The 27,260-nt window shown below is 39.3% G+C and overlaps 1 protein-coding gene across 2 annotated transcripts in view; it reads left to right on the forward strand.

The window, feature by feature from the left end:
* The window catches only part of LOC150080687 (plexin-A2-like), a 1,379,917-nt gene that overhangs the window by 677,915 nt on the left and 674,742 nt on the right, over window positions 1–27,260 (forward strand). For both annotated transcript variants that reach the window (XM_090381876.1, XM_090381877.1), the window contains one exon: window positions 18,104–18,218. In XM_090381876.1, the coding sequence (XP_090238002.1) occupies window positions 18,104–18,218 (115 nt within the window). The remainder of the gene's footprint in view (window positions 1–18,103; window positions 18,219–27,260) is intronic.

Consider the following 27,260-nt stretch of genomic DNA (forward strand, 5'->3'; position numbering starts at 1 on the left):
TTGTTCACAAGTGTCACTACTAACAGATTAGAAAGAATTCTTGATGAGAATCAACCAAAAGAGCAAGCTGGCTTTAGGACAGGATTCTCAACTATGGATCATTTTCACATAATGTCACAGCTAATGGAGAAAGCAAATGAATATAAAACACCATTATGTCTGGCATTTTTGGATTATGAAAAGGCATTTGACTCCATATAGCATAAGGCAATGTTTCAGGCACTGGAAAGACAAGGCATAGATACCCCATATATTATGATTTTGAAGAATATATATGAGAACACTACCTCCTTTATTAGACTAGACAAAGGCAGTAGCAAATTTAAAATTGAGAAAGGAGTTCAACAAGGAGATATAATATCTCCGAATTTGTTTACTGCTTCCATTGAGGAAGCTTTCAGAAGATTAGACTGGTAGCAGAAAGGAGTTAATGTGAATGGAGAGTACCTAAAACCATTTACGATTTGCAGATGACATTGTGGTCATAAGCCATGATCCCAAAGAATTAGAGGAAACTCTAATCAGTTATCCAGAGTCAGTAAGGATTTTGCACTAAAGATGAATATGGCTAAAACAAAAGTAATAATGAACAAGTATGCCACAGAAAGGGAAATAATGATTGAAGGAGCAGTAATTGAAAAGGTGGAGTCATATACTTATCTTGGACAAGTCATTAGCTGTAATCATGATAAATGGCTGGAAGTCAAGAGAAGAATACATTTTGGATGGATAGCATTCAGGAAATATGGTCACATACTGAGGAGCAATATCCCAATTTGTCTGAAATGTAAAATAATGAACCAATGTATACTCCCCACCATGACTTCTGGAAGTGAAACTTGGGCACTCACCAAAAGAATGGAAGAGAAGCTGAGAACTACACAGCGAAGAATGGAACGAATTATATTGGGAATCAGACTGTTAGATAAGAAGAGAAACACATGGATTAGGCAGCAAACTCAAGTAAAGGACATTCTTATCAAAGCTAAAGGTTACAAAGATGTGGTTACAAAGGAACTGAATGCAAAAAATAATTTTGATATCATATTTGATATCACTGTTGGTCTGCTGACGAGGCTGATGGGAGCCAGACGTGTTCAAAGCCACTAAGTGGATTTTCTTATTTATTGATTTGAAATTATTGTTTTTCTAAAACTTTTGATTTAAATTTAGCAGTATAGCATTATTTTGTGATTTTCTGATTAATCTGGTGTATTTATTCTTTACTCGGCCTTGTAATTGCATAAAAGTATCGGTAAGGGTATCATATCCGCGTGTTCCAAGTTGCAGCTCTGCTGAATGATAAGTTTTTTAGCCACATTAGCCGTTTTATTGACCAATTGATACATCAAATTATTTTCTATAAGTAGCTTATAGACCTAGTCAGGATCGTTAGTTTATTCTGAATTGAGACAGCTAAATTTGGAAGTTAATTAATACTTAAGTGTCTGTAGATTTACTGTTCTTAACTGGCGCCATTGTTATAGATACAACGTTATATCCCGAACTAGATAGCATTAGTAAAAAAGTAAAGTAAAGTGCAGCCATTATCAACCCACTGCAGGATGGAAGCCTCCTCAACAATTCATGTTGAGGGAAATGGACCATAATCTGCCACGCTGGTCCAGTGCGGGTTGGCAGATCGACCGTATTCAGCAGTCAGGGGCTTGAACCCCGGTCTACTCAAAGAGCGTGTGCTACTGCACTCCCGCTCCTGCCCACTCGGCTACAGAGGCCTACAGCATTAGTATAGTATAGTATATAATATAATATTGTGAATTAATCAGCAAAATCAACTAATTTTGTTAAACTTTGTTGTCAATTAAATTGTACTTTTAACTAAATACATATAACGACTTAGATTACAAACGAAACACAATTAATTAATACATAACTTTAAGCCCCCAAGGCAGAATGCGCTGGTCCCAAAGGAACTAGTAGTTGTTGGTGACTCTATTGTCAGGGAAACGGGAAACATGCTTTGTAAAAAGGATAGGTGGAACAGGACCAGGGTATGTCTGCCAGGGGCAAAGATTAATGACGTTGTTGAGCGGATATCATTTTTTAAGGGCACAAAAGGTGATATAGTTGTACACGTTGGCACTAATGATATTAAAAGTAGGAGACCAGCGGAATTACTTCAGTCGGAATTACTTCACTTAACTTAATTTGAAAGTGAAGTGTCTGCAATTCTGCCCAGACACGATAGGAGGGAGTATATGATGAGAGCCCTGTCGATCAATTCGTCCCTGGAAAGATTGTGCAAAGCTCAAGGGGTAGAATTTTTTTCAGCCTGGTCTGTACTTGTTAACAGGAGAGACTGCTTCTACAGGGATGGGATACACTGAAATAGAAAGGGTGCAAGAATGTTTGCTGATGCTATCGAGGCAGTGTTAGGTGGGTTGGAAAACTGCTAGATTGGGGGGATACAAGGACTAATAGATTAACAATAGCCACTGGCAGAGGTGAAAGTGATTCTTGCACTGCTTCTACTGGAATGAGCAGCAGCCTGGAAAATAAGATGCAGGATATTTCAGAGACTGCTGGGAATCATTGGGGTACAAGTAAACACGTGGGTTGTGTTAGGGTAGCTAAGAAAAGTAACAGGTTCATGTATACTTGTGTGTACACCAATGCTAGCAGCTTAGTAAATAAATTGATAAATTTGAGGTATTGCTCAAAACATCAAAGGCAGATATTGTTGAGATTTCAGAGACGTGGTGTCACACAGATATAAGGAATACAGAAGTGGAATTTGGGGAGTACAATGTCTATGGAAAGGATAGACAGGATAGGAAGGGAGGAGAGGTTATGCTATTAGTTAAGAAACACATAAAATCCAAGGAAGTGAAGCCAGTCGACATTGCTGGACAGTGCAGTGTCAAATCAGTTTGGTGTGATATAAGCATTGGGAGATCAAAATTGAGAATAGGAGAGGGCCAATAAATCAGAGAGTCTTATAATGGGGGATTTTAATTTCCCAGATATTGACTGGAATGTGTGGATTGGTCACTCACACACTAGCAAGGCTTTTGTGGATTTATTGGATGATTGTTTTCTACATCAGCATGTTAGGGAGGCAACTAGAGGGAGTAATACTCTTGATTTGATTATCAGTAGTGATTCTTCATGCATTAAGAATCTGCAGATAGAGGAACCACCAGGTGGCAGTGATCACAGTGTGCTGAAGTGGGATTTACTCAGAGGTAACCACCATCAGGGGTAAAGGGAAGGGTTATTGCTTTCGTAAAGGCGAGTACGGTGGTCTGAGACAGTATTTAAATTCTATACAGCGGGACCAACTGATGATGTTACCAACAGCAAATTCAAAATGGGAAGCATTCAAAGAATTAATCTTGGAAGCCACTAGGCTTTACATACCAACTAAGAAATATTGTCAAGGTTTAGGCCTAAATGGATGTCAGATGAACTAATGAGACATGTGGCAGAGAAGAAAAATGCATGGGTTACATATAAATTAACACGTGGCAAAGAAGCCTATGATAGATATAAGTTGATCTGTAACCAAGTTACAAAGGAGGTTAGGCAGGCTAAGACAGATTACGAGAAATCTTTTGCAAGGGATGCAAAGAAAAACAGCAAAGAGTTCTTTTCCTATGTAAACTCTAGAAGGAAGGGGATGAATCAGATTGGTCCACTTGATATCGATGGTTCAACTGTTGATGATTCTGCTCATGTAGCTAACAAACTAAATGAATATTTTGCATCGACATTCACACATGAGGAGTTATTCAGTGAGGGGAATGCCAGAGGTGTATTCAACTCTAGCAGTAAGCTAGATAATCTTGTAAAAACTGATAGTAAAGTGGAGGAGAAATTGTTGAGGATAAACTCAAGAAAGGCACCTGGAATGGATGTGATTTATCCAGTTATATTAAAGGAGGCAGCAAAGGAAGTAAGCAAACCCTTAACCATAATTATGAGAGCTTCAGGGGAGGTACCCATAGACTGGAGATGTGCAAATGTGACCCCAGTTCACAAAGGAGGACAAAGGCTGACACAAGTAATTATAGACCTGAGAGTTTAAATGAAGTTTAACATCGACAAGTGCTACCTATGGGAAACAGCAACATATCAACTCTGTGGTACTACACTGACAGTGGTAGAGAATGAAAAGGACCTGGGGGTAATTGTGCAGGCAGACATGAAGTTCTCTGAGCAGTGCAGATGTGCTGCAAGAGTAGCTCATGGTGTCTAATCAGTGATATACAGGAATTTTTCTAGCAGGGATAAGGAGGTGATTATTCCCTTGTATAAGGCAATGGTCAGGCCACACCTTGAGTACTGTATACAGCTTTGGAGGCCTGATTTCAAGAAGGATGTAGAGCTGCTGGAACGAGTACCGAGAAAGGTAACAAGATTAGTGAATGGAACAAAGGGAAGGGTTATTGCTTTCGTAAAGGCGAGTACGGTGGTCTGAGACAGTATTTAAATTCTATACAGCGGGACCAACTGATGATGTTACCAACAGCAAATTCAAAATGGGAAGCATTCAAAGAATTAATCTTGGAAGCCACTAGGCTTTACATACCAACTAAGAAATATTGTCAAGGTTTAGGCCTAAATGGATGTCAGATGAACTAATGAGACATGTGGCAGAGAAGAAAAATGCATGGGTTACATATAAATTAACACGTGGCAAAGAAGCCTATGATAGATATAAGTTGATCTGTAACCAAGTTACAAAGGAGGTTAGGCAGGCTAAGACAGATTACGAGAAATCTTTTGCAAGGGATGCAAAGAAAAACAGCAAAGAGTTCTTTTCCTATGTAAACTCTAGAAGGAAGGGGATGAATCAGATTGGTCCACTTGATATCGATGGTTCAACTGTTGATGATTCTGCTCATGTAGCTAACAAACTAAATGAATATTTTGCATCGACATTCACACATGAGGAGTTATTCAGTGAGGGGAATGCCAGAGGTGTATTCAACTCTAGCAGTAAGCTAGATAATCTTGTAAAAACTGATAGTAAAGTGGAGGAGAAATTGTTGAGGATAAACTCAAGAAAGGCACCTGGAATGGATGTGATTTATCCAGTTATATTAAAGGAGGCAGCAAAGGAAGTAAGCAAACCCTTAACCATAATTATGAGAGCTTCAGGGGAGGTACCCATAGACTGGAGATGTGCAAATGTGACCCCAGTTCACAAAGGAGGACAAAGGCTGACACAAGTAATTATAGACCTGAGAGTTTAAATGAAGTTTAACATCGACAAGTGCTACCTATGGGAAACAGCAACATATCAACTCTGTGGTACTACACTGACAGTGGTAGAGAATGAAAAGGACCTGGGGGTAATTGTGCAGGCAGACATGAAGTTCTCTGAGCAGTGCAGATGTGCTGCAAGAGTAGCTCATGGTGTCTAATCAGTGATATACAGGAATTTTTCTAGCAGGGATAAGGAGGTGATTATTCCCTTGTATAAGGCAATGGTCAGGCCACACCTTGAGTACTGTATACAGCTTTGGAGGCCTGATTTCAAGAAGGATGTAGAGCTGCTGGAACGAGTACCGAGAAAGGTAACAAGATTAGTGAATGGAACAAAGGGTTTTTCTTACAAAGAAAGGCTTAAATTTTGCAAATTACAGTATCTGGAGAGTAGGCACCAGCGAGGTGATCTGATAGAGATGTATAAAGCCTTGAATGGTTTGATCATGCTCAATGCTGATGGGATTCTGCCTCTTGCTCAGAATAATCACCTGAGAGGGCATAAATTCAAATTGAGGAAAGACAGATGTAGGATAGATGTGTGGAAATTTGCGTTTAGCCAGCGGGTAGTTGGTTGGTAGAACAGACTTCCATCCCTTGTTATGGAAGTTGATAGCCTAAATAAATTTAAGGCTCAGCTGCACAGGTATTTTGAATGAACGGAGGGGTGAAGTAGTAGTTTTTTTTTTTTTTGTCTGATGCTGCATAAGCTTGCTTTCTTACATCATATGCCTCTACTAATGCTAATCCTAATATATTTAGATTTCAGGAAAGATTTTGACACTGTTGCACATGGCAGACAATTGTACAAATTGGAGCAGAATGGTATTAAGGTTAAGTTGCTACACTGGATAAAATGATGGTTAAGTGGGAGAAGACAGAGGGTGGTAATTAATGGGTGCTGGTCTTCGTGGACCAATGTTATTAGTGGAGTCCCACAGGGTTCGGTGTTGGGTCCTCTGTTGTTTTGTATATTTATCAGTGATTGTATTCAACTCTAGCAGTAAGCTACAGAATCTTGAAATAACTGGGAGTAAAGTGGAGGAGAAACTGTTGAAGATAAACACAAGAAAGGCACCCGGGGTGGATGGGATCTATCCAGTTATATTAAAGGAGGCAGCAAAGGAAGTAAGCAAACCCTTAGCCATAATTATGAGAGCTTCCTTGGACTCAGAGGAGGTACCCATAGACTGGAAATGTGCAAATGTGACCCCAATTCACAAAGGAGGATCAAAGGCTGACACAAGTAATTATAGACCTGTGAGCTTAACTTCTGTTCCAGGAAAATTAATGGAGGCACTGGTTAAAGAAGCACTGCAGGATCATTTAGACAAGACTTCAGTTATAGCTCAGACACAGCATGGTTTTGTTAAGGGGAAGTCTTGCCTGACCAACTTGATTGGATACTATGATGCAGTCACAAAAGAACTGGATGCAGGGAATAACTTTGATATTATATACTTGGATCTTAGAAAGGCTTTTGATACTGTTGCACATGGAAGACTGCTACACAAATTGGAGCAGTGTGACATTGGAGGCAAATTGCTGCTATGGATAAAGGGGTGGTTGAGGGGGAGAAGACAGATAGTGGTAATCAATGGACACTGCTCATCGTGGACTAATGTTATTAGTGGAGTCCCTCAGGGCTCAGTGTTGGGTCCATTATTGTTTTCTGTATTTATAAATGATATTGATGATGGTATATCAAGCTTAATGTCCAAGTTTGCAGATGATACAAAGGTTGGCAGGGTTCTCAAGGACACTACTGACACTATGCTGCTGCAACAGGATCTGGAAAGGTTGAGCAGATGGGCTGAGAGGTGGCAAATGAAGTTTAACATTGACAAATGTAAAGTACTACACATGGGAAACAGCAACCCCAGAGCAACATATCAACTCTGTGGTACTACACTGACAGTGGTAGAGAATGAAAGGGACTTGGGGGTGATTGTGCAGGCAGATATGAAGTTCTCTGAGCAGTGCAGACGGGCTGCAAGAGTAGCTCATGGAGTATTGTCAATGATATACAGGAATTTTTCCAGCAGGGATAAGGAGGTGATTATTCCATTGTATAAGGCGATGGTCAGGCCACACCTAGAGTACTGTATACAGGTCTGGAGGCCTCATTTCAAGAAGGATGTAGAGCTGCTGGAACGGGTACTGAGAAGGGCAACAAGATTAGTGAATGGAACAAAGGGGTGCTCTTACGAAGAAAGGCTTAAGTTTTGCACATTACAGTGTCTGGAGACTAGGCACCAGCGAGGTGATCTGATAGAGGTGTATAAAGCCTTGAATGGTTTAAGCATGCTCAATGCTGATGGGATTCTTCCTCTAGCTCAGAAAAATCACCTGAGAGGGCATAAATTCAAATTGCGGAAAGACAGATGTAGGATAGACGTGCGGAAATTTGCCTTTAGCCAACGGGTGGTTGGTTGGTGGAACAGACTGCCATCCCTTGTGGTGGAGGTTGATAGCCTAAATAAGTTTAAGGCTCAGCTGGACAGGTATTTTGAACGAACAGAGGGGTGAAGTGGAAGTGGGTTTTTTTTTTTTTTTTTTTTTTTTTGGCTGATGCTGCATAAGCTTGCTTTCTTGCATCAAATGCCTCTACTAATGCTAATGCTAAAATGCTAATATTGATGAAGGTATATCAGGCTTAGTATCGAAGTTTTCAGATGATACAAAGGTTGCGGGGTTCTGACAATAATGGCAGTGTGCTACTGCAACAGGATCTAGATAATTTGGGCACATGGGCTAAGAAGTGGCAACTGAAGTTTAACCTTAACAAATGCAAAGTACTGCATATGGGTAGAAGTTGTTATTTGGTTTTTTTTTAGGAGCATTAACAACTAAGGCCATATTGCTCAGGGGATATGCGGTGATCATTCCCTGACCTTTCCGCATCCTCCGTATTTGGTGATCACAGGCTCGAACCCCGGTCTAATCAAGAAGCGTATGCTACGCACTGCTGCTCCTGCCCACCTGGCTACGGAGGCGCCTGGGTAGAAGTAACCCCAGAGAAACAGTACCAACTGTGTGGTACTACACTTAAGGTTGGTAGAAAATGAAAAAGACCTGGGAGTAATTGTGCAGTCAGATATGAAGTTTTCTGAGCAATGCAGACAGTCTGCCAGGGCAGATCATGGGGTTTTGTCAATGATATATAGGAATTTTGCTAGCAGGGAAAAGCAGGTGATTGTCCATCTGTATAAGGCAATCGTTGGGGCCACGCCTTGAGTACTGCATACAGGTCTGGAGGCCTCATTTTAGGAAGGATGTAGATTTACTGGACCGTGTACAGAGAAGGGCAACAAAATTGGTGAGGGGAATGAAGGGATCCTCTTACCAAGAGAGGCTTAAGTTCTGCCAATTGCAGTGGCTGGAGACTAGGCACCTGCACATTGATCTGATTGAGGTGTATAAGGCCTTGAATGGTTTGAGCATGCTGAATTCTGATGGGATCCTTCCACTTGTTCAGATTACGAACCTAAGGAGGCATAAATTAAAATTAAGAAAATAGAGATGTAGAATAGATGTGCGGAAATTTGCCTTTAGCCAGCGGGTGGTTAATTGCTGGAACAAACTTCCACCTGTTGTTGTGGAAATTGATAGGTTAAATAAATTTAAGGAGGAACTGGACAGGCATTTGGAGGGAATGGTGTGATTTTTTTTTTTTTTTTTTTTGGCTGATGCCGCATAAGCTCATACACTTGGTTTCTTGCATTACATGCCACTACTACTACTACTAAAAAACTAAAATGATCTTGGGCAGGACACATAGCTCGAAGACATGATATCAGATGGACTAAGAAAATAACAGAATGGAAACCAAGAGGAGCTAAGAGAAATCCTGGAAGACAACAACAACGATGGTCAGATGAAATTAATGAGCTTGTGGGTAGAAATGGATGGCCACTGCACAAAACAAAAGGAACTGGAAAGTTGCTGGAGAGGCCTTCATCTTGCAGTTTATTGAAAATAGCTGATGATGATCTAGACAGGAATGCATTTGTACTGCAGTAACAGCATGGATTTCATAAGGTTGATTGGATACTATGACACAGTGACAAAGGAAACTGGATGCAAAAAATAATTTTTACATTTATATACTTATGTTTCATGAAACCTTTGATGCTGTTGCACATAAAATGCTGCTATACAAATTGGAACAATGTGGAATTAAGGAAAAGTTACTGCTGGAATAAAGGAATGGTTGGGCACTGCTCCTTTTTTTTTTTTTTTTTTTATGAAAACCCTAAACACAAGAGGTATTAGCACCTATAGTGCTTAGTACTGTGCATGGATTGGAGGTTGAGACGATGAAAGAAGATATTTGTTGAGCTTTAGCAAGAGACCAGAATTAGACTTGTAGATTGTAATTTTCAGGAAATGCATATGAAAGTAGATTGTTCCAGAAAATGGAAGTTGCATGAATAAATGAAGAAGAAGAAGAGAAGTTGGTTCTGTGTATTTGAAGTTGGACAGTAACAGGATGTTAACTGGTTGCGACATATTTCAAACTGCTTTGAAAGAGAGAGTGGGAATTATAGAAGCTGATTCATAAGAACAGTTCCCGTGGAAGTATCTATAGAAATGGCATGCAACAGAAACAGTAAGTCTGACACCGAGAGTGGAGTGACTCTGATAGAAATGAGTCATTAATTAACCTAACTGCCCTCTTCTGAATGGAATCTAGGATCCTGAGAGAGGCTTTGGGGGCACTGCCTCTAGAGAGGCTTTGGGGGCATTTGCCCTACCATGGGAACAATATTCCATGGTAGGGCAAATTTGAGATTTGTACAGAGTGAAAAGCTGTTTGGAAGAAAAGTAATGCCAAAAGTAAAAGAGAAAACCCAGTTTTTTTGATGCAGAGGAAGCAATGTTTGTAATGTGCTTATGGCAAAAGATAATAAAAGTCAGGGTAATCCCCAATATAGATATATGATCTTGCCTAGAAATCGGAGTGTCACCAAAGATAAGCATAGGAGCAGAAGAATCCTTTTTGTTAGATATAAGCCAGTACTGAGTTTTAGAAGGATTGAAATCAACTAAGTTATCTTTGTCGCACTGGAGAATTACCTGGAGATCAGCATTTAAGGAATTGATAGTGAATATTCAAGAAGTAAGCTGTTTGAGCAGAGAAAGATTTCTAAAACCGAATGGTGGGATACAATGTGCTGTCATCAGCAACAATATGGATAGGATTTCCAGTCAGTGGAAGAAGATCATTAATATACAAGAAGAAGAGAGTGGAAGAAAGAATTGAACCTTGGGGAACACCAGCATTAGTGGAGGAGTTAGAAGACAGAGAGCCATCTACCATCACCCGCATTGAGTGGTTAGAGGGAGAACAGTTCATCTGTCTGCCAAGGGCCAAAAGGAGCAAATATGGATCTTAATGTGTTTCCACCTTTAGAGCCTACAAGCTCTTGGCCAGACACGGAAACTGAACATGACATGTCGCAACCCAAGAGGTTTAAAACCAATTCCTCACAACAGATTTTCCTGCATTTATCATAATGCACTCTCTTGCTAATCGGTGCCTCAGTAAGCTGTCTCTGTTTCTTATCTAGAAACACCTGGAAAGTCTGGAGGATCTCTTAAGACAGTCAAGAGACTGCAGTGGGGGACCTACTAGTGGAGACAATAAACCATGGACATTTGGAGAAACTGTTAAAACATACAAGCTTTGCTGGAATTCCAGTAAAGGTTTCTCCCCGTGCAACCCTAAATACATCCAAAGGTGTTATATCCAGCTGGGATTTATTGAATGTCACGGAAGAGGAGATAATTCATGAACTTCAAGATCAAAATGTCATTGCAGTGAAAAGGATTATGACTGAAAAAGACAATACACTCACACCTACAAGGAATATTATTCTCACTTTCAATATGCCAAATCGACCATCATCAATAAAAGCAGGCCATTTACTTTGCCACATTGGACCCTACATTCCTAATCTATTGAGATGTTTTAAGAGGCAAAAGTATGACCACTCTCAAACGGCGTGCAGAGGAAAACAGGTTTGCCCCAATTGTGGGTCATCTGATCACTCAAAGTGATTGCTCAGCAAAAGAAATGACTTGCCCCAACTGTAAAGGCAACCATCCTGCTTATTAAAAGGACATGCAACAAATGGAAAACTGAAAAGAAGATTGGGAAATATAAGATTGAAAATAAAGTTAGTTTTCAAGAAGCAAGGAAAGTAATTGCTCCCAGTATGGCTAAGCATACATATACTGCAATAATTAAAGACAAACACCAGCCAGGGAATTAAAAATTTACTATAAAAATAAAATACAGTAAACCCCCGCTATTCGCGGTCGCTGATTTAATATAAAATGAAACCTAAAAAATGTGAATTTTAAAGCGCTGTGAACATTTTCCGCCATAAAAAAACATGGGCGTGGCTAAAATTATCTTTCCCGGTCAAAACAGCACTCAGTGGGTGGGGGGGGGGGTGACAAAATCCCGGCGTGGATGTTTCTCGCTAATCCTTGTTCAGTATGTGTTATGCCCTTGTCATGGAAGGTTTCATCGTTTGCTTTTAATTTATATGCTTATAAATTGAATAAATTTATCAATTTATAAATTGATATGCTTACAATAGTGATAAATTTACCGTTTTGCAGTGTAAAACACTTTTTAGAGTGTGTTAACAGAAGAAAGTGACTTTATTGTGGACAAGTTCTTTCTAACCCGTAGAAAAATATGGCTACGAATAACAAGGGAAATGTGAAAAGATCAAAGAAGGTGATGGCATTAGCGAATAAAATTGAGTTATTAGACAAAATTGCTAATGGTGAAAGTGGTGGCAAAACATTATAAAATCAATGAGTCAACGGTACGGTCAATCTAGAAATCGGAAGAAAAAATCCGCTGTAATGTCCGTGAAAACACCCTAATTGTTTCAAAAATTTGCTCTGTAACTCGTGATGTTAATTAGAAAAAATGGAAAAGGCTTTAAATCTGTGGATAGAAGACCGAACTCAAAATAAAATTCCGTTAAGTTCACTCATCATTCGTGAAAAGGCAAAACTCCTTTATCAACACTTTAGCGAAACTGATGTAGTACTGGCGGGATAAGTTTTTTTAGCTAGCAAAGGCGCTGGATTGAAATATTTGTTTGAAATTTCTAATAAATATTACATTTAATATTAAATTGTTTCTTATTTTCATTTTGATGCCATATGCTTGCATTTCACTATGTACTGGCTATGTACATAGTCAGATTATGAAGATACATATAATACATACATAGACAAAATTTTAGACTAGTTTTTCTTATATATTTCATACTTTGGAACGGAAACCCCTTTATTACTATGGGAGCCATCACTCAGTTTTCGGTATTCGCGGCATTTCTCAGGAATGTAACCCCCTGCGAAAAGCGGGGGTTTACTGTATACAGAAATAAAATATAATGAAAACACTATCGGAAGACTAAAATATTACAATAAATTACGATAAAATAAACTATGATAAAAACGTTAAAAATATAGTTAAAAATACCAAAACAATAAAATTATCTAAAATAAACTGGATTAAAAGTGATAAAACCTGAAGCTTTCGGAGACTGCTGTCTCCTTCCTCAACAGTTGAAGGACAACACAAAAAATCACTTTAACAAAAGGATGCAAAAATAAAGCACGCTGCCAACACATTTACAAATGCTGCTCTTGGCTGAGAGAAAGAACCACGTGGTCCAGTCTGAGAAAATTGTAAAGTGAAATAGGTAGGCGCTGGTTAACATGATCTCTGGTTAGTATCAGCTGCTTTATAGAAACAAATTTCAAAAAACAAATTCAATAATCATTAAAATGCACTACACTTTCATCGTTACCATATCTTTGGTTATAAGAATCAATTTTGAGTTCCTTTGTGATATTTTTCTAAAGCACATATCTGGAGATCACTACCATAAAACAGTAAAAACAATTTGCAGTTTCCGGTTTATTGTGCTTTTCTGTTAGTGCAATATTCCATAAACTGGTAGTAAACTCGATCTTATTGCATTTGTGATAATAATAGCTGGAATTGTGTGGGTTTTAACATTATTTTGGTGAAATGTGTTTCCCCTTCCATGAAATCTTCTCTTCATTCCTGTTTTTTCAAGTTTCGTAAACTTGTTACTTTGTATCTCACGTGTCGTATTAGTTGTAATTTGTGCATACTACATTCTTTGTTATTCATTGCTTATATTTTTTACTGCTTTAAATTTTACAATCTCCCAAAAAATGTCAGTGAACAGAAATATCAATTAGTTAGTATGTACATATAACAGCATTAATTAGTAGAATTAAAATTCAATTTGTAAGCGTGATCACAATGACTGGTGCTTACTATGTGTCATATAGTGAATGATATTGTTTTATGGAGAGTCAATCGTAAAGTGATTTGGTCGTACAGTGAACCAACGTAAAGTGAGGGTCCACTGTATTAGTATTATCAGGAGATCATAATTGATTATGCCTGTTATGGGGTATATTAGTCATAAATATTGATAAATGTGCAAATAACTATATCCTTTCTTGTTGTCTGTAACCATATATATGAATATGTATGTAGTGTAAAAAAAATATGAATTTTATCATGACCATATGTTAATTGAAACGAGTGCTTGTGTGAATCTCACAGAGATGAATTTTTCTAATGTCTTCCTTACTTCCTTAATGTCTCCAGCGGCTGGAGACTAGGCACCTGCGAGGTGATCTGATTGAGGTGTATAAGGCCTTTAATGGGTTGAGCACGCTGAATTCTGATGGGATTCTTCCACTTGTTCAGATTACGAACCTAAGGGGCCATAAATTTAAATTGAGGAAAGACAGATATAGAATAGATGTACAGAAATTTGCCTTTAGCCAGCGGGTGGTTAATTGCTGGAACAAACTTCCATCTGTTGTTGTGGAAGTTGATAGGTTAAATAAATTTAAGGAGGAACTGGACAAACATTTAGAGGAAATTGTTTTGTAAATTTTTTTTTTTTTTGGCTGATGCTGAATAAGCTCATACACTTGCAGTAAAAACTTTACATTTAAATAATGATGATGATAACTAATTTATAGGGGGGGGGGGGGATGTACATCATTGACATTGATAGACCTCTTTTGATATGGTTATGCTCTATGCTGGTTATAATGTTTTTGGTGACACTTTAGCATTAGCATTAGTAGAGGCATATGATGCAAGAAAGCAAGCTTATTCAGCATCAGCCAAAAAAAAAAAAAAAAAAAACAACCACTACTCCCATTTCACCCCTCCGTTTGTTCGAAATACCTGTCCAGCTGAGCCTTAAATTTGTTTAGGCTGTCAACTTCAACAACAAGCGATGGGAGTCTATTCCACAAACCAACTGCCCGCTGGCTAAAGGCAAATTTCCGCACATCTATCCGACATCCGTCCTTCCTCAATTTGAATTTATGCCCTCTCAGGTGATTATTCTGAGGAAGAGGAAGAATCCCATCGGCATTGAGCATGCTCAAGCCATTCAAAGCCTTATACACCTCTATCAGATCACCTCGCCGATGCCTAGTCTCCAGGCTCTATAATTTGCAAAACTTAAGCCTTTCTTCGTAAGAGCAACCCTTTGTTCCATTCACTAATCTTGTTGCCCTTCTCTGTACTCGTTCCAGCAGCTCTACATCCTTCTTGAAATGAGGCCTCCAGACCTGTATACAGTACTCAAGGTGTGGCCTGACCAATGCCTTATACAAGGGAATAATCACATCCCTGTCCCTGCTAGAAAAATTCCTGTATATCATTGACAAGACACCATGAGCTACTCTTGCAGCTCGTCTGCACTGCTCAGAGAACTTCATATCTGCCTGCACAATTACCCCCAGGTCCTTTTCATTCTCTACCACTGTCAGCGTAGTACCACAGAGTTGATACGTTGATCTGGGGTTACTGTTTCCCATATGTAGTACTTTACATTTGTCAATGTTAAACTTCATTTGCCACCTCTCAGCCCATCTGCTCAACCTTTCCAGATCCTGTTGCAGCAGCAGCATAGTATCAGTAGTGTCCTTAACAACCCTGCCAACCTTGGTATCGTCTGCAAACTTGGACATTAAGCCTGATACACCATCATCAATATCATTTATAAATACAGAAAACAACAATGGACCCAACACTGAACCCTGAGGAACTCCACTAATAACATTAGTCCACGTTGAGCAGTGTCCATTGATTACCACTCTCTGTCTTCTGCCACTCAACCATCCCTTTATCCATAGCAGCAATTTGCCTCCAATGCCACACTTCTCCAATTTGTGCAGCAGTCTTCCATGCGCAACAGTATCAAAAGCCTTTCTAAGATCCAAATATATAATATCAAAGTTATTCCCTGCATCCAGTTCTTTTGTGACTACATCATAGTATCCAATCAAACTGGTCAGACAAGACCTGCCCTTAACAAAACCATGCAGTGTCTGAGCTATAACTGAATTCTTGTCCAGATGATCCTGCAGTGCTTCTTTAACCAGTGCCTCCATTAATTTTCCTGGAACCGAAGTTAAACTAACAGGTCTATAATTACTTGTGTCAGCCTTTGATCCTCCTTTGTGAATTGGGGTTACATTTGCACATCTCCAGTCCATGGGTACCTCCCCTGAGTCCAAAGAAGCTCTCATAATTATGGCTAGGGGTTTGCTTACTTCCTTTGCTGCCTCCTTTAATATAACTGGATAGATCCCATCCACCCCGGGTGCCTTTTTTATGTTTATCCTCAACAATTTCTCCTCCACTTTCCTCTCAGTTATTAGAAAATCATCTAGCTCACTGCCAATGTTTACTTCACCTACGACATTCCCCTTCCTGAATAACTCCTCATGTGTGAATGTAGATGCAAAATACTCGTTTAGATTGTTAACCACCTGAGCTGGATCCTCAACTGTTGAACCATCAACATCCAGTGGGCCAATCTGATTCATCCCTTTCCTTCTTGAGTTTAAATAGGTAAAGAAATCTTTTCTGTTTTTCTTTGCATCCTTTGCCAACGATTTCTCATAATCTGCCTTTGCCTGCCTAATCTCCTTTGTGACTTGGTTACAGACCAACTTATATCTATCATAGGCTTCCATGTCACCCATTAATTTGTATGTATCCCATGCATTTTTCTTCTCTGCCATATGTCTCATTAGTTCATCTGACAACCATTTAGGCCTGAACCTTGAACAATATTTCTTGGTTGGTGTGTAAAGCCTGGTAGCTTCCAAGATTAGTTCCTTGAATGCTTCCCATTTTGAATTTGCTGTTGGTAACATCATCAGTTGGTCCCACTGTATAGAATTTAAATACTGTCTCAGTCCATCGTAGTCGCCTTTACGGAAGCAATAACCCTTCCCTTTACCCCTAATGGTAGTTACCTCTTTCAGTAAATCCCACTTCAGCACACTGTGATCACTGCCACCTAGTGGTTCATTTATCTGCAGATTCTTAATGCATGAAGAATCACTACTGATAATCAGATCAAGAGTATTACTCCCTCTAGTTGCCTCCCGAACATGCTGGTGTAGAAAACAATCGTCCAATAAATCCACAAAAGCTTTGCTAGTGTGTGAGTGACCAACCCACAAATTCCAGTCAATATCTGGGAAATTAAAATCCCCCATTATAAGACTCTCTGATTTACTGGCCCATTCTATTTCCCTGTACAGTATCTTATTATACTCATCAGAGTCATTAGGCCTATAGCACACTCCTACTCTCAATTTTGACCAAACTGACTCGACACTGCCCTGTCCATCAATGTCGACTGGCTTCACTTTCTTGGATTTTATGTGTTTTTTAACTAATAGCATAACCCCTCCTCCCCTCCTGTCCTGTCTATCCTTTCTATACACATTGTACTCCCCAAATTCCAGTTCTGCATTCCTTATATCTGTGTGACACCACGTCTCTGATATCCCAACAATATCTGCCTTTGATGTTTTGAGCAATACCTCAAATTCATCAAATTTATTTACTAAACTCCTAGCATTGGTGTACACGCAAGTATACATGCACCTGTTTCTATTCTTAGCTACCCTAATACAACCCATGTGTTTACTTGTACCGCAATGACTTCCAGCTGTCTCTGAAATATCCTGCATCTTGTTTTTCAGGCTTCTGCTCATTCCAATAGAAGCAGTGCAAGAATCTCTTTCACCTCTGCCAGTGGCTACTGTTAATCCATTAGTCTTTGTCTCCCCCCAAGCTAGCAGTTTTCTGACCCACCTAACACTGCCTCGATAGCATCAGCAAATATTCTTGCACCCTTTCTATTTAAGTGTATCCCATCCCTGTAGAAGCAATCTCTCCTGTGAACAAGTACATTCCAGGCTGAAAAAATTCTACCCCTTGAGCCTTGCACAATCTTTCTAGGGCTGAATTGATCGACAAGGCTCTCATCATATACTCCCTCCTATCGTGTCTGGGCAGAATTGCAGACACTTTCAAATTCAACCCTACTTCACGGCTTTTTTTCAACAGTGACCTGTACTTGTTAAGTAATTCCACTTTGTTCAGTAGGACACAGAATTTCATATTGGCTTGCTGTTCTTTCATTATTTTCCTTTTGGATATGTTATCCCTCTTCAAGTTTGATACTGGTTTTCAGAAATTATTGCAGACCTTGATCACACTTATATTTATATGTAGTTATATATTGGACCCTTACCCCATTATCTCATTATTTCTCTAGGAAAATCAATTTTAAATTATAATTGCATTACTAGATACTTAACTAGCCACAAGTCCAAGAATGTACTGTACCCTAGGTTTCAGTAACCTCTTGTTTTTGGCAGTATCATTTAAAAATTTGAATTATTTGTTAATTGGTCATAATTTATATTGGAACTTAATTCGCCAATTGTCTTCTTAATTTTGTAGTTGCACACAGTGTGTGTCTAGCCCTTTTCCATGTGACTGGTGTGTGGGTGGACATCGTTGTACCCATGATACTGGAGAAAATTGCCGAAATGATATCTTAGTAACAGGCATATCGGTGAGTTATTTTAATTTTGTCTTTGATTTTAAATGTGGTCAGTTGAATTGAATGATAATGCAGTGATGTATCTTTGTAACTAACAATTATTATTTAATTGTAATTTTATCTAACTGAATGATTCAGTTTTAAGTAATGTGATGCATTTATGGTCTTTTTAGGCCTCTTACTGTGGAAATGTACTAATATGCATTGGGCAGTGCCCAAAGGCATGATTTTAATGCACAATAAACTCATGGAGAAAGCAAACAAAATTTGCAATATAGCATTACTATAACAGCTCATAATGTTATATCCTTCACAATGAATTGCCTAGACTTGCACTTTTGAATAAGGAACACTTCCCCAATGAGAAGACTGGTGTTATTTATTCTCAGTTTAGTGGCATCACCCAGAGAGCACTGTTGTTTTCAGAATATTTATTCCCTCTTAAGTTGGCAAGTAGACAACCTAGAGTGATATATTTTTGCAGCATGAGAGATGCCAAAAGGTATGTGAATTTAACATGATGCACATATGGCCTTTTTAGGCCAGCCTCTGACTGCAGAAATTTGTATATATGGGGTAATCTCCATACATATAAAATGATGCTCAGAGGCATCATTTTATATGCAGTAAACTCATGGAGAGTGCAAATGAAGTTTGCAATATTATTATTATTATTAGCTATATGGTGCAAGGAAGCCTGAGGCTTATGCTGCACTAGCCAAAAAAAAAATAAAAATAAAAAATTCCCGAGTTACCCTGAGAGAGAGAGAGAGAGAGAGAGAGAGAGAGAGAGAGAGAGAGAGAGAGAGAGAGAGAGAGAGAGAGAGAGAGAGAGAGAGAGAGAGAAAGAAAAAAAAGGGAATCACCAAGAAAGAGAAGAATGATGATATCCAGCTCAGGACCCTGGGTGTGCCAAGCCCATACTCACCAGATGTGAGCCCCTGGGGTTATTGCATCATTACACCTCATATTATGAAATCCTTCACAACAAATTGCCTGGTCTTGCACTTTTAAATGAATATTGCCTCCCCAATAGGAATAACTATTGTTGGTGGTGCTAAACTGAAATTAAATATCAATTGAACAAAGGAGTTCATGCTATGAGACGTTATAATAATGATGCTGTATTGCAAACTTCGTTTGATACTGGAGAAAATCTGTTGACCGAAGACAAACTTCCGTACATCTATCCTGCACCCACCTTTCCTCAACTTGAATTTATGCTCCCTCATGTTTGTAATCTCAGCAAGTGTAAGAATGCCATTAACATTCAGCTTACTCAATCTAGTCATGGATTTAAACACCTCAGTCGGATCTCTCCACATGTGCCTGGTCTCAAGATGCTGCAGTTTGCAGACTGAAGCCTTTTTAGATAAAAGCACCCTTTTGTTCCCTACACCAATCTAGTTGCCTTTCTCTGCATCCGTTTCAGCAGATCTACAGCCTTCCTAAAGTGAGGCCTCCAAACCCGTATACAGTACTCAAGATGTGGCCCAACAAAGGGATAATCACCTCCTTATCTCTGCTATCAAAGTTTCTGTATATCATTGACAAAACACCATGCACTCTCCTTGCAGCATGTCTGCACTGCTCAGACAATTTCATGTCTGACTGCACAATTACTCCCAGGTTTTTTCATTCTCCACTACCTTGAGTGTAGTACCACACAGTTGATAAGTTTCTGTGGGGTAACTGCTACCCATGTGCAGTACCTTGCATTTGTCAGCGTTAAACTTCAGCTGCTATTTATCCGCCCATCTACCCAATTTTCATAGATCTTCTTGCAGTAGCTCAGCCTGATGACTGTCATTAACCACTCTGCCAAATTTAGTGCCATCTGCAGACTTAGACATTAAGTGATATACCTTCATCAATATCATTGATATATATTGAAATCAACAATGGGCCCAGCAATATTAAATTGAAAACCTGCACTCTTAATGTGCTGCGACTGCTTTTTATTGGCACATTCAATCTTTTTTAATTTTTTTTTGTTTAAAAGATTTTAAAAAGATATCAAATTAAATACAAGCAACCCCCATATAACACAGTACTGCTTCTACAACACAGTTTTGCCCTAACAGGATTGATAAATTGCAGCAATCTTTACACAACACAGTACTTCTACAACAAGGTTTTGCTCTAATGTGGTTTGAGAATTGCTGGAAATTGCCAATCAACCCATCCCCACTCTTCCATCATGCAGTATGACTGATGTCTTTTGAGGTTATAAAGAACATCATGGCGAGATCCAAACTTCCTTTTCAAGGGTACGGCTCTAAAACAGTGTTCGTGTGCTGGCCACTGTTACACCTGACCAAATCTATTGGTAACTCTCTAGGAAGCTTCAGCTAGTGTATAATCTTGCTATCTCTACCCTGCCAGATAGTGACTGCAGGGAGTCCGAGTAGTGTGTATGCGGGGGCGGGACATTGTCGAGGCCACGTTATGTCCAGGGTCTGGGTATATTCTTATCATGTGTACGCCATATCCAAAAATTTCATTACTTCATACACCATGTTCCCCCCTAAATACACTTTTTCTTACTATTGAATACACCAAGAATTGTCAAAGTAGTAGAGCAAGCTTGTCTGCGAAAAGATCTAAATCCCCCAAACACTACTCAGTTCATTTCAAAAATATACGTGATCTCGGTTCTAATCTCAACGATGTCCATTTCCGCTTGCAGTCATCGAAACACCATGTACTTCTTCTGACAGAATCTCATTTATCTGTTGATTCAACCACTGCTCATCTCAGTTGCCCAAATTTCACAAGTGCCACCTCAAAGGTGGTACTTGTGAATATGTCCATTCCAATATTCCCTGTCAGACACTTGGTAATTTGGAATCTCCTCTTTTCAACCTTCTCTGACTTAAAATCTCTCTACCTCATTCTGTCAAATTCATCTGTTGTCTACCATTCTCCCAACTCAACTATTCACTTGGAACTGTTTAACTTCCTCTCTTTGCAACTTGACTTTCCTAACAGTGAGGTAATTTTCCTTGGTGATTTTAATGTTCACAACTCCAGCTGGCTTCTGTTTTCTAGTCACACCGACCCAGCTGGTCGAGATGCTGAGGCTTTGCAATTACTAATGACCTAGCACAGATTGTTCATTTACCTACAAGAATACTGGACAATCCTAACCATGCAGCCAACACGCTTGATCTTTTTCTCACAAACGACCCTTCTAAGTACATGATCGAAGTGAGTGGTCCTTTAGGCACCTCAAATAAAAACCTGGTGATTGTCTCTTCTCCAATGTGGATCCGGGTGCCAAGCAATTGTGATCGAGCATTTTCTCTGTGCTTAAAGTGCGATTATCTAAAAGCGATTTATAGTTCTTTTAAGTTCCTATCCTTAAGAAATTTATTTATTTAATAACAGCTCCTATTACAAAATTTCTTGTACAGAGCAAGAAAGCAAAACCATCCTTCCTTATATTTCTTACTTCTATTACTAACCTTACTACTTTACGCTTGGTCACACCAGGCACTGCTCCTGTCTCCCCATGGCGGGGCCAGAAACCTTGGCAGAAAAGCAATCTGCCAAAGGCCAAAAGGAGCAAACATGGATCAAAATGTGTTTCCACCTCTAGAGCCGATGAGCTTTCTGCCAAAGTTATATATTGAATATGACACATCGCAACACAAAGGTTGAAAACCACTTCCTCAGCGACAGATTTTCCTGCATTTATCATAATGCACTCTCTTGCCGATCGGTCCCTCAGTAAGCTGTCTCCGTTTCTTATCCAGAAACACCTGGAAAGTCTGGCAGGATCTTCTAAGACAGTCAAGAGACTGCAATCAGGGGACCTACTAGTGGAGACAAACCATGGACATTCGGAGAAACTACTAAAACTTACAAATTTTGCTGGAATTCCAATAAAGGTTTTTCCCCATGCAACCCTAAATGCATCCAAAGGTGTTATATCCAGCTGGGATCTATTGGAGGTCACAGAAAAGGAGATAATTCATGAACTTCAAGATCAAAATGTCATTGCAATGAAAAGGATTATGACTAAAAAAGACAATACATTCACCTACAAGAATATTATTCTCACTTTCAATATGCCAAATCTACCATCGATAAAAGCAGGCTATCTACTTTGCCGCATTAGGCCTTACATTCCTAATCCATTGAGATGTTTTAAGTGCCAAAAATATGGCCACTCTCGAACAGCATGCAGAAGAAACCATTTGCCCAATTGTGGGTCCGCTGATCACACTCAAAATGATTGCTCAGCAAAAGAAATGGCCTGCCCCCAACTGTAAAGGCAACCATCTTGCTTATTAAAAGGACATGCGACAAATGGAAAACTGAAAAGAAGATTGTGAAATATAAGATTGAAAATAAAATAAGTTTTCAAGAAGCAAGGAAAGTAGTTGCTCCCAGTATGACTAAGCGTACATATGCCAGTATTGCACAAAAATATCAATCAGTGTCCACCCAAACTGATGTTACAGTTCCTTCAAACACTTCAATGTCTGACAAGTAATACTGCACTTACAGTGCCAGCTGCATCTCCTTCCCCAGTGATTGCTTCTGCATTGAATAATCAAAGCTCACATTTAAAAAAGAATATCCAAGAAACATCTATGGATACAATTGACTCTTTCAGACAGGAAGAACCAATCTTAGAAATATATGTGGAAGAATAAATGGACACCAGTCGGCCATTCTTCTCAAAAAAAGACAAACCAAAGCCTGAATGTCACAAGCCAGCCACATTAAAAAAACTGTCAGATACAGCTTCTTCTTCTAAACACCAGTAATTCCTTATATTCTACAATGGAATTGTAGAGGATTTTGTAGCAACTTTAATGATGTTCATGTCTTAATTAATCACTACTATCCAGTTGGTTTCTGTCTACAGGAAACTTATCTAACTCCTCAAATTTCCACCAACATAAAGAACTATGCCATCTATCAACAAGACCGTAATACTTCAAATGCTACCCTTGTGGGCGTGGCCATCTTAATCAGCTCAAAGATCCCAACCAAGCAAATTGTTTTGCAAACTGAAATTGAAGTTGTTGCTGTACATTTTATAACCCAGATTGCATTAACACTAGTATCAGTCTATCTCCCACCAAGTTATACCTTCTCTTATGCAGATCTTGAAAACCTGCTAATGCATTTATCTTCCCCTGTCTGTTTCTTGTGTGATTTCAATGACCACCACCCCTTATGGGGATTGACAAAATTAGATACACATGGCCACCTAATTTAAACCTTTCTGGATAAGCAAAACCATACTGTTTTTAATACTGGTGCACCCACTCACATACAATTACCAACTGGACAAACTTCTGCAGTCGATCAATATGCTCCCCTGGCGTCTCCGTAGCCAGGTGGGAAGGAGCAGCGGTGCGTAGCATATGCTTCTTGATTAGACTGGAGTTCGAGCCCGTCACCACCAAATACGGAGGATGCAGAAAGGTCAGGGAATGACCACCGCATATCCCGGAGCAATATGGCCTTAGTTGCTAATGCTCCTAAAAACCAAATAACAAACAAACAAACAATATGCTCCCAATTCTGTTTCCAATCATAGAATGGTCTGTTATGGATGATCCTTTGGGTAGTGACCATTTTCCAATTATTTGTGATCTGCTCACTGCACAACCACCATTAGCCAAACCCTGCAGGAAATGGAAGTTCTCTCGAGCCAACTGGGTCAAATTTCAATCAGTTGTCACCCTAAATAAGCAATATATATGAACACAGTCGATAGATGAAGCCAGACACATCACTTCACACCTACTATCTGCAGCTAAATGTTCAATTCCATTGTTGAATCCCCAGTCCCGACACACCTTAACTATTGGTGGAATTAAGACTGCACAAAAGCAAAGTAGTTAAAAAAAATTAAGCATGGAATTTATTTTGTTGATCCCCAACCACAACTAATCTTATCAACTACAAGAAGCCAACAGCAAAAGCACGTCTCATTCAAAGGCAAGCCAAGAAGAATTCTTGGATTCGGTTTGCATCTACCATAAACAGAAACACTAACTCCAGGTTAATATGGAAGAAAATCAGGCAGATTTTCCAGAAAATTTCCAACCATCCCTTCACCAATTGTTTCATGGAATGGGCAGGAACTCTCTGATCCTGAGGACATAGCACATAGCAAATGCCTTGGGCAAAACCTTTGCCCAAGTTTCGGCGGCATCAACTTATTCTCCGGATTTTCAGAAAATAAAGACCAATCAAAGACAACAACGAGCCAACAACTTTTGAACCTCAGTTTTCCTTCCATATAACCAGCCTCATCAATATCATGAACTTCTACATGCCATTAAAACAACAAGCAACAGTGCCGCTGGGCAAAATGGAATATCTTATATTATGTTACAAAACCTTGGTGACAAAAATTTACAAATACTTCTGGTCTACTATAACTGAATATTTATGGAAAACATTTATTCCAGCTTTTGCCTTTTTTAAAACAGGAAAAGACCCTACCAGTCTGTACAATTACCGACCAATTTCCCTCTCCAGTTGCCTTGGTAAATTACTTGAAAAAAATATCCCAAAATTATCCTCAGTTGACTTGTTTGGATCATCAAAACACGGCACCTAATGAGTAATAAGAGTGCCACAAGGTTCTGTACTGAGTGCAACTCTCTTTGCCCTTAAAATTGATTCTAACACAAAAGAACTTTTGTAAGAACAGGTCCTCCTTAGATCTCATGATCAAAGCTGAGTCTGCAGTTCGCATTGCCTTCGTAAAAAGGTGCCTCCATAACCAGGTGGGAAGGAGCAGCAGTGCGTAGCACACGCTTCTTGATTAGACCGGGGTTCGAGCCCGTCACCACCAAATACGGAGGATGCGGAAAGGTCAGGGAATGACCACCGCATATCCCGGAGCAATATGGCCTTAGTTGCTAATGCTCCTAAAAACCAAATAACAAACAAACAGCCTTCGTAAAAAATGAACGTCTTGTTTTGGTTTCTATAGACATAGAGATGGCATTTGACACTACCTGGCGCAGTGGCATTCTCAGTGACCTCCATGCTCTTGGTCTACGAGGCAACCTTCCTATATTCATCAAGAACTTTCTCCAGAATCGTTCGTTCCAAGTTTGATACTACATCGTTCGTTCCAAGTTTGATACTACAACTTGCTTTATATGACATTTTTACAGGAAGAAGGAGTGCCACAAGGTTCTGTACTGAATGCAACTCTCTTTGCCCTTAAAATTGATTCCCACACGAAAGAACTTCCAAATACAGTTGAGACCTATCTTTATGCGGATGATCTCTCCATTTCTTGCCACTCTCAGAATATGAAATCCATTGAACGGCAATTGCAGATATCCTTGAATAAAGTCCAGAAGTGGGCAGGACTCAATGGTTATCGTCTATCTCAGCAGAAAACTGTTGCAATCCACTTTTGTAATCAATGAAAAATGCATACAGATCCTGAACTTCATATGTCAAACTTTACCATTCCAGTGACTGAGATTATCAGATTTTTGGGATTAATCCTTGACAGAAAATTAAATTTCTTTGAACACATTAAACTGTGCATGCTTCCTGCCTCAAAAAACTGAACATACTCAGAGCTTTATCTGCCCTGTCTTGGGGAGCAGACTGTACATCTTTGTTGCTATTATATAGAGCACTGATCAGATCCCATTTGGATTATGGTGCTCCAATCTACGATTCTGCCTGAAAGAGTACACTATGCTGGCTGGATCCTATCTTTTCAATCCTATCTTTTCCTATCTTTTCAGCAGTTCCCAATCTTTTTTGACTCGTGAACCCCCTTTCAACATAAATTTTTTTATCGTGAACCCCTTTCAACGTAAAACGTTTTTTTAGCAAACCCCTTTCAGCATAATATTTTTTTATCGCGAAACCGTTTCAACATAAAATTTTTTTTTAATCAGTCCAAACTAGATTTTGAACAGGCTAAGAGTAGAAAACTTGCTTCTTGTTCGATGGTAGCCGACGATTGTGTTCTCTTGCTAAAACTATTGGCTGCAATTTTTGCCCATCTCTGTTCCCACTTCTGTCAAAACCAGATGGTTCTGTTGCCACATCAGCCAAAGATAAAGCTGACCTGCTGGCATCCAATTTTTCTTCCAACTCATGTATTGATGATCTTGGTAAATCACCTCAAACACTCCATTCAATGCCTCTTGTGGTCTTCCGTCAAAAGGATGTCAGAAGAATTTTGATGAATCTGATGCTAAGAAAGCTCCAGGTTCTGATGGCATTTCTCCACTTGTTCTCAAAACCTGAGCTCCTGAACTTAATTATGTTCTTTGCCGCTTTTTTCACTTCCTTATTTCAAAGGTGTTTTGCCTTCTGCTTGGAAATTTGCTCATATCCAGGCATTTCCTAAAAAGGGTGACAAATCCCACCCATCCAATTATTGTCCCGTTGCAATTACTTCTACTATTTCTAAAGTAATGGAGAAATCAATTAACCACCAACTCTTAAAACTATCTAGAAACATTTCATCTGATCAATGATCAATAGTATGGATTAAGTCAATGTAGATACACTGGTGATATTCTGGCTTATGTTAACTAGTTATGGACAAATTCAATGGAAAAGTTGGGTGAAACACAAGCAGTTGCTCTTGACATCTCCAAGGCTTTCATTCGTGTTTGGCATAAAGGTCTTTTAAGAAGCTTCCATCCTGTGGTTTTCCAGCTGTTTTTTGTAATTGAGTATCCAGTTTTATCTCAGACTGCTCACTGGTTAAGGGTAGCTGGCTCTCTATCTTCTAACTTCTCCACTATGCTGGTGTTCCCTAAGATTCAGACTTTCTCCCACTCTTTTCCTCTTGTATATTAATGACCTTCTTCCATTGATCGGAAATCCTATCCACAGTTTTGCTGACGATAGCACATTGTATTCCACCTTCAGTTTGAGAAACCTTGCCCTGCTCAAACAGCCCCAACTTCTTGAATATCCACTACCATTTCCTTAAATGCTGATCTTCAGGTAATTCTCCAATGGGGCAAAGATAACTTAATTTCAACCCTTCTAAAAACTCATGTCCAATTCTGTCTTATATCTCGCAAAAAG

This window comes from Mastigoproctus giganteus, chromosome 9 (genome assembly GCF_048544385.1).
Source record: "Mastigoproctus giganteus isolate SK-2022 chromosome 9, ASM4854438v1, whole genome shotgun sequence".
Taxonomy (NCBI): Eukaryota; Metazoa; Arthropoda; class Arachnida; order Uropygi; family Thelyphonidae; genus Mastigoproctus; species Mastigoproctus giganteus.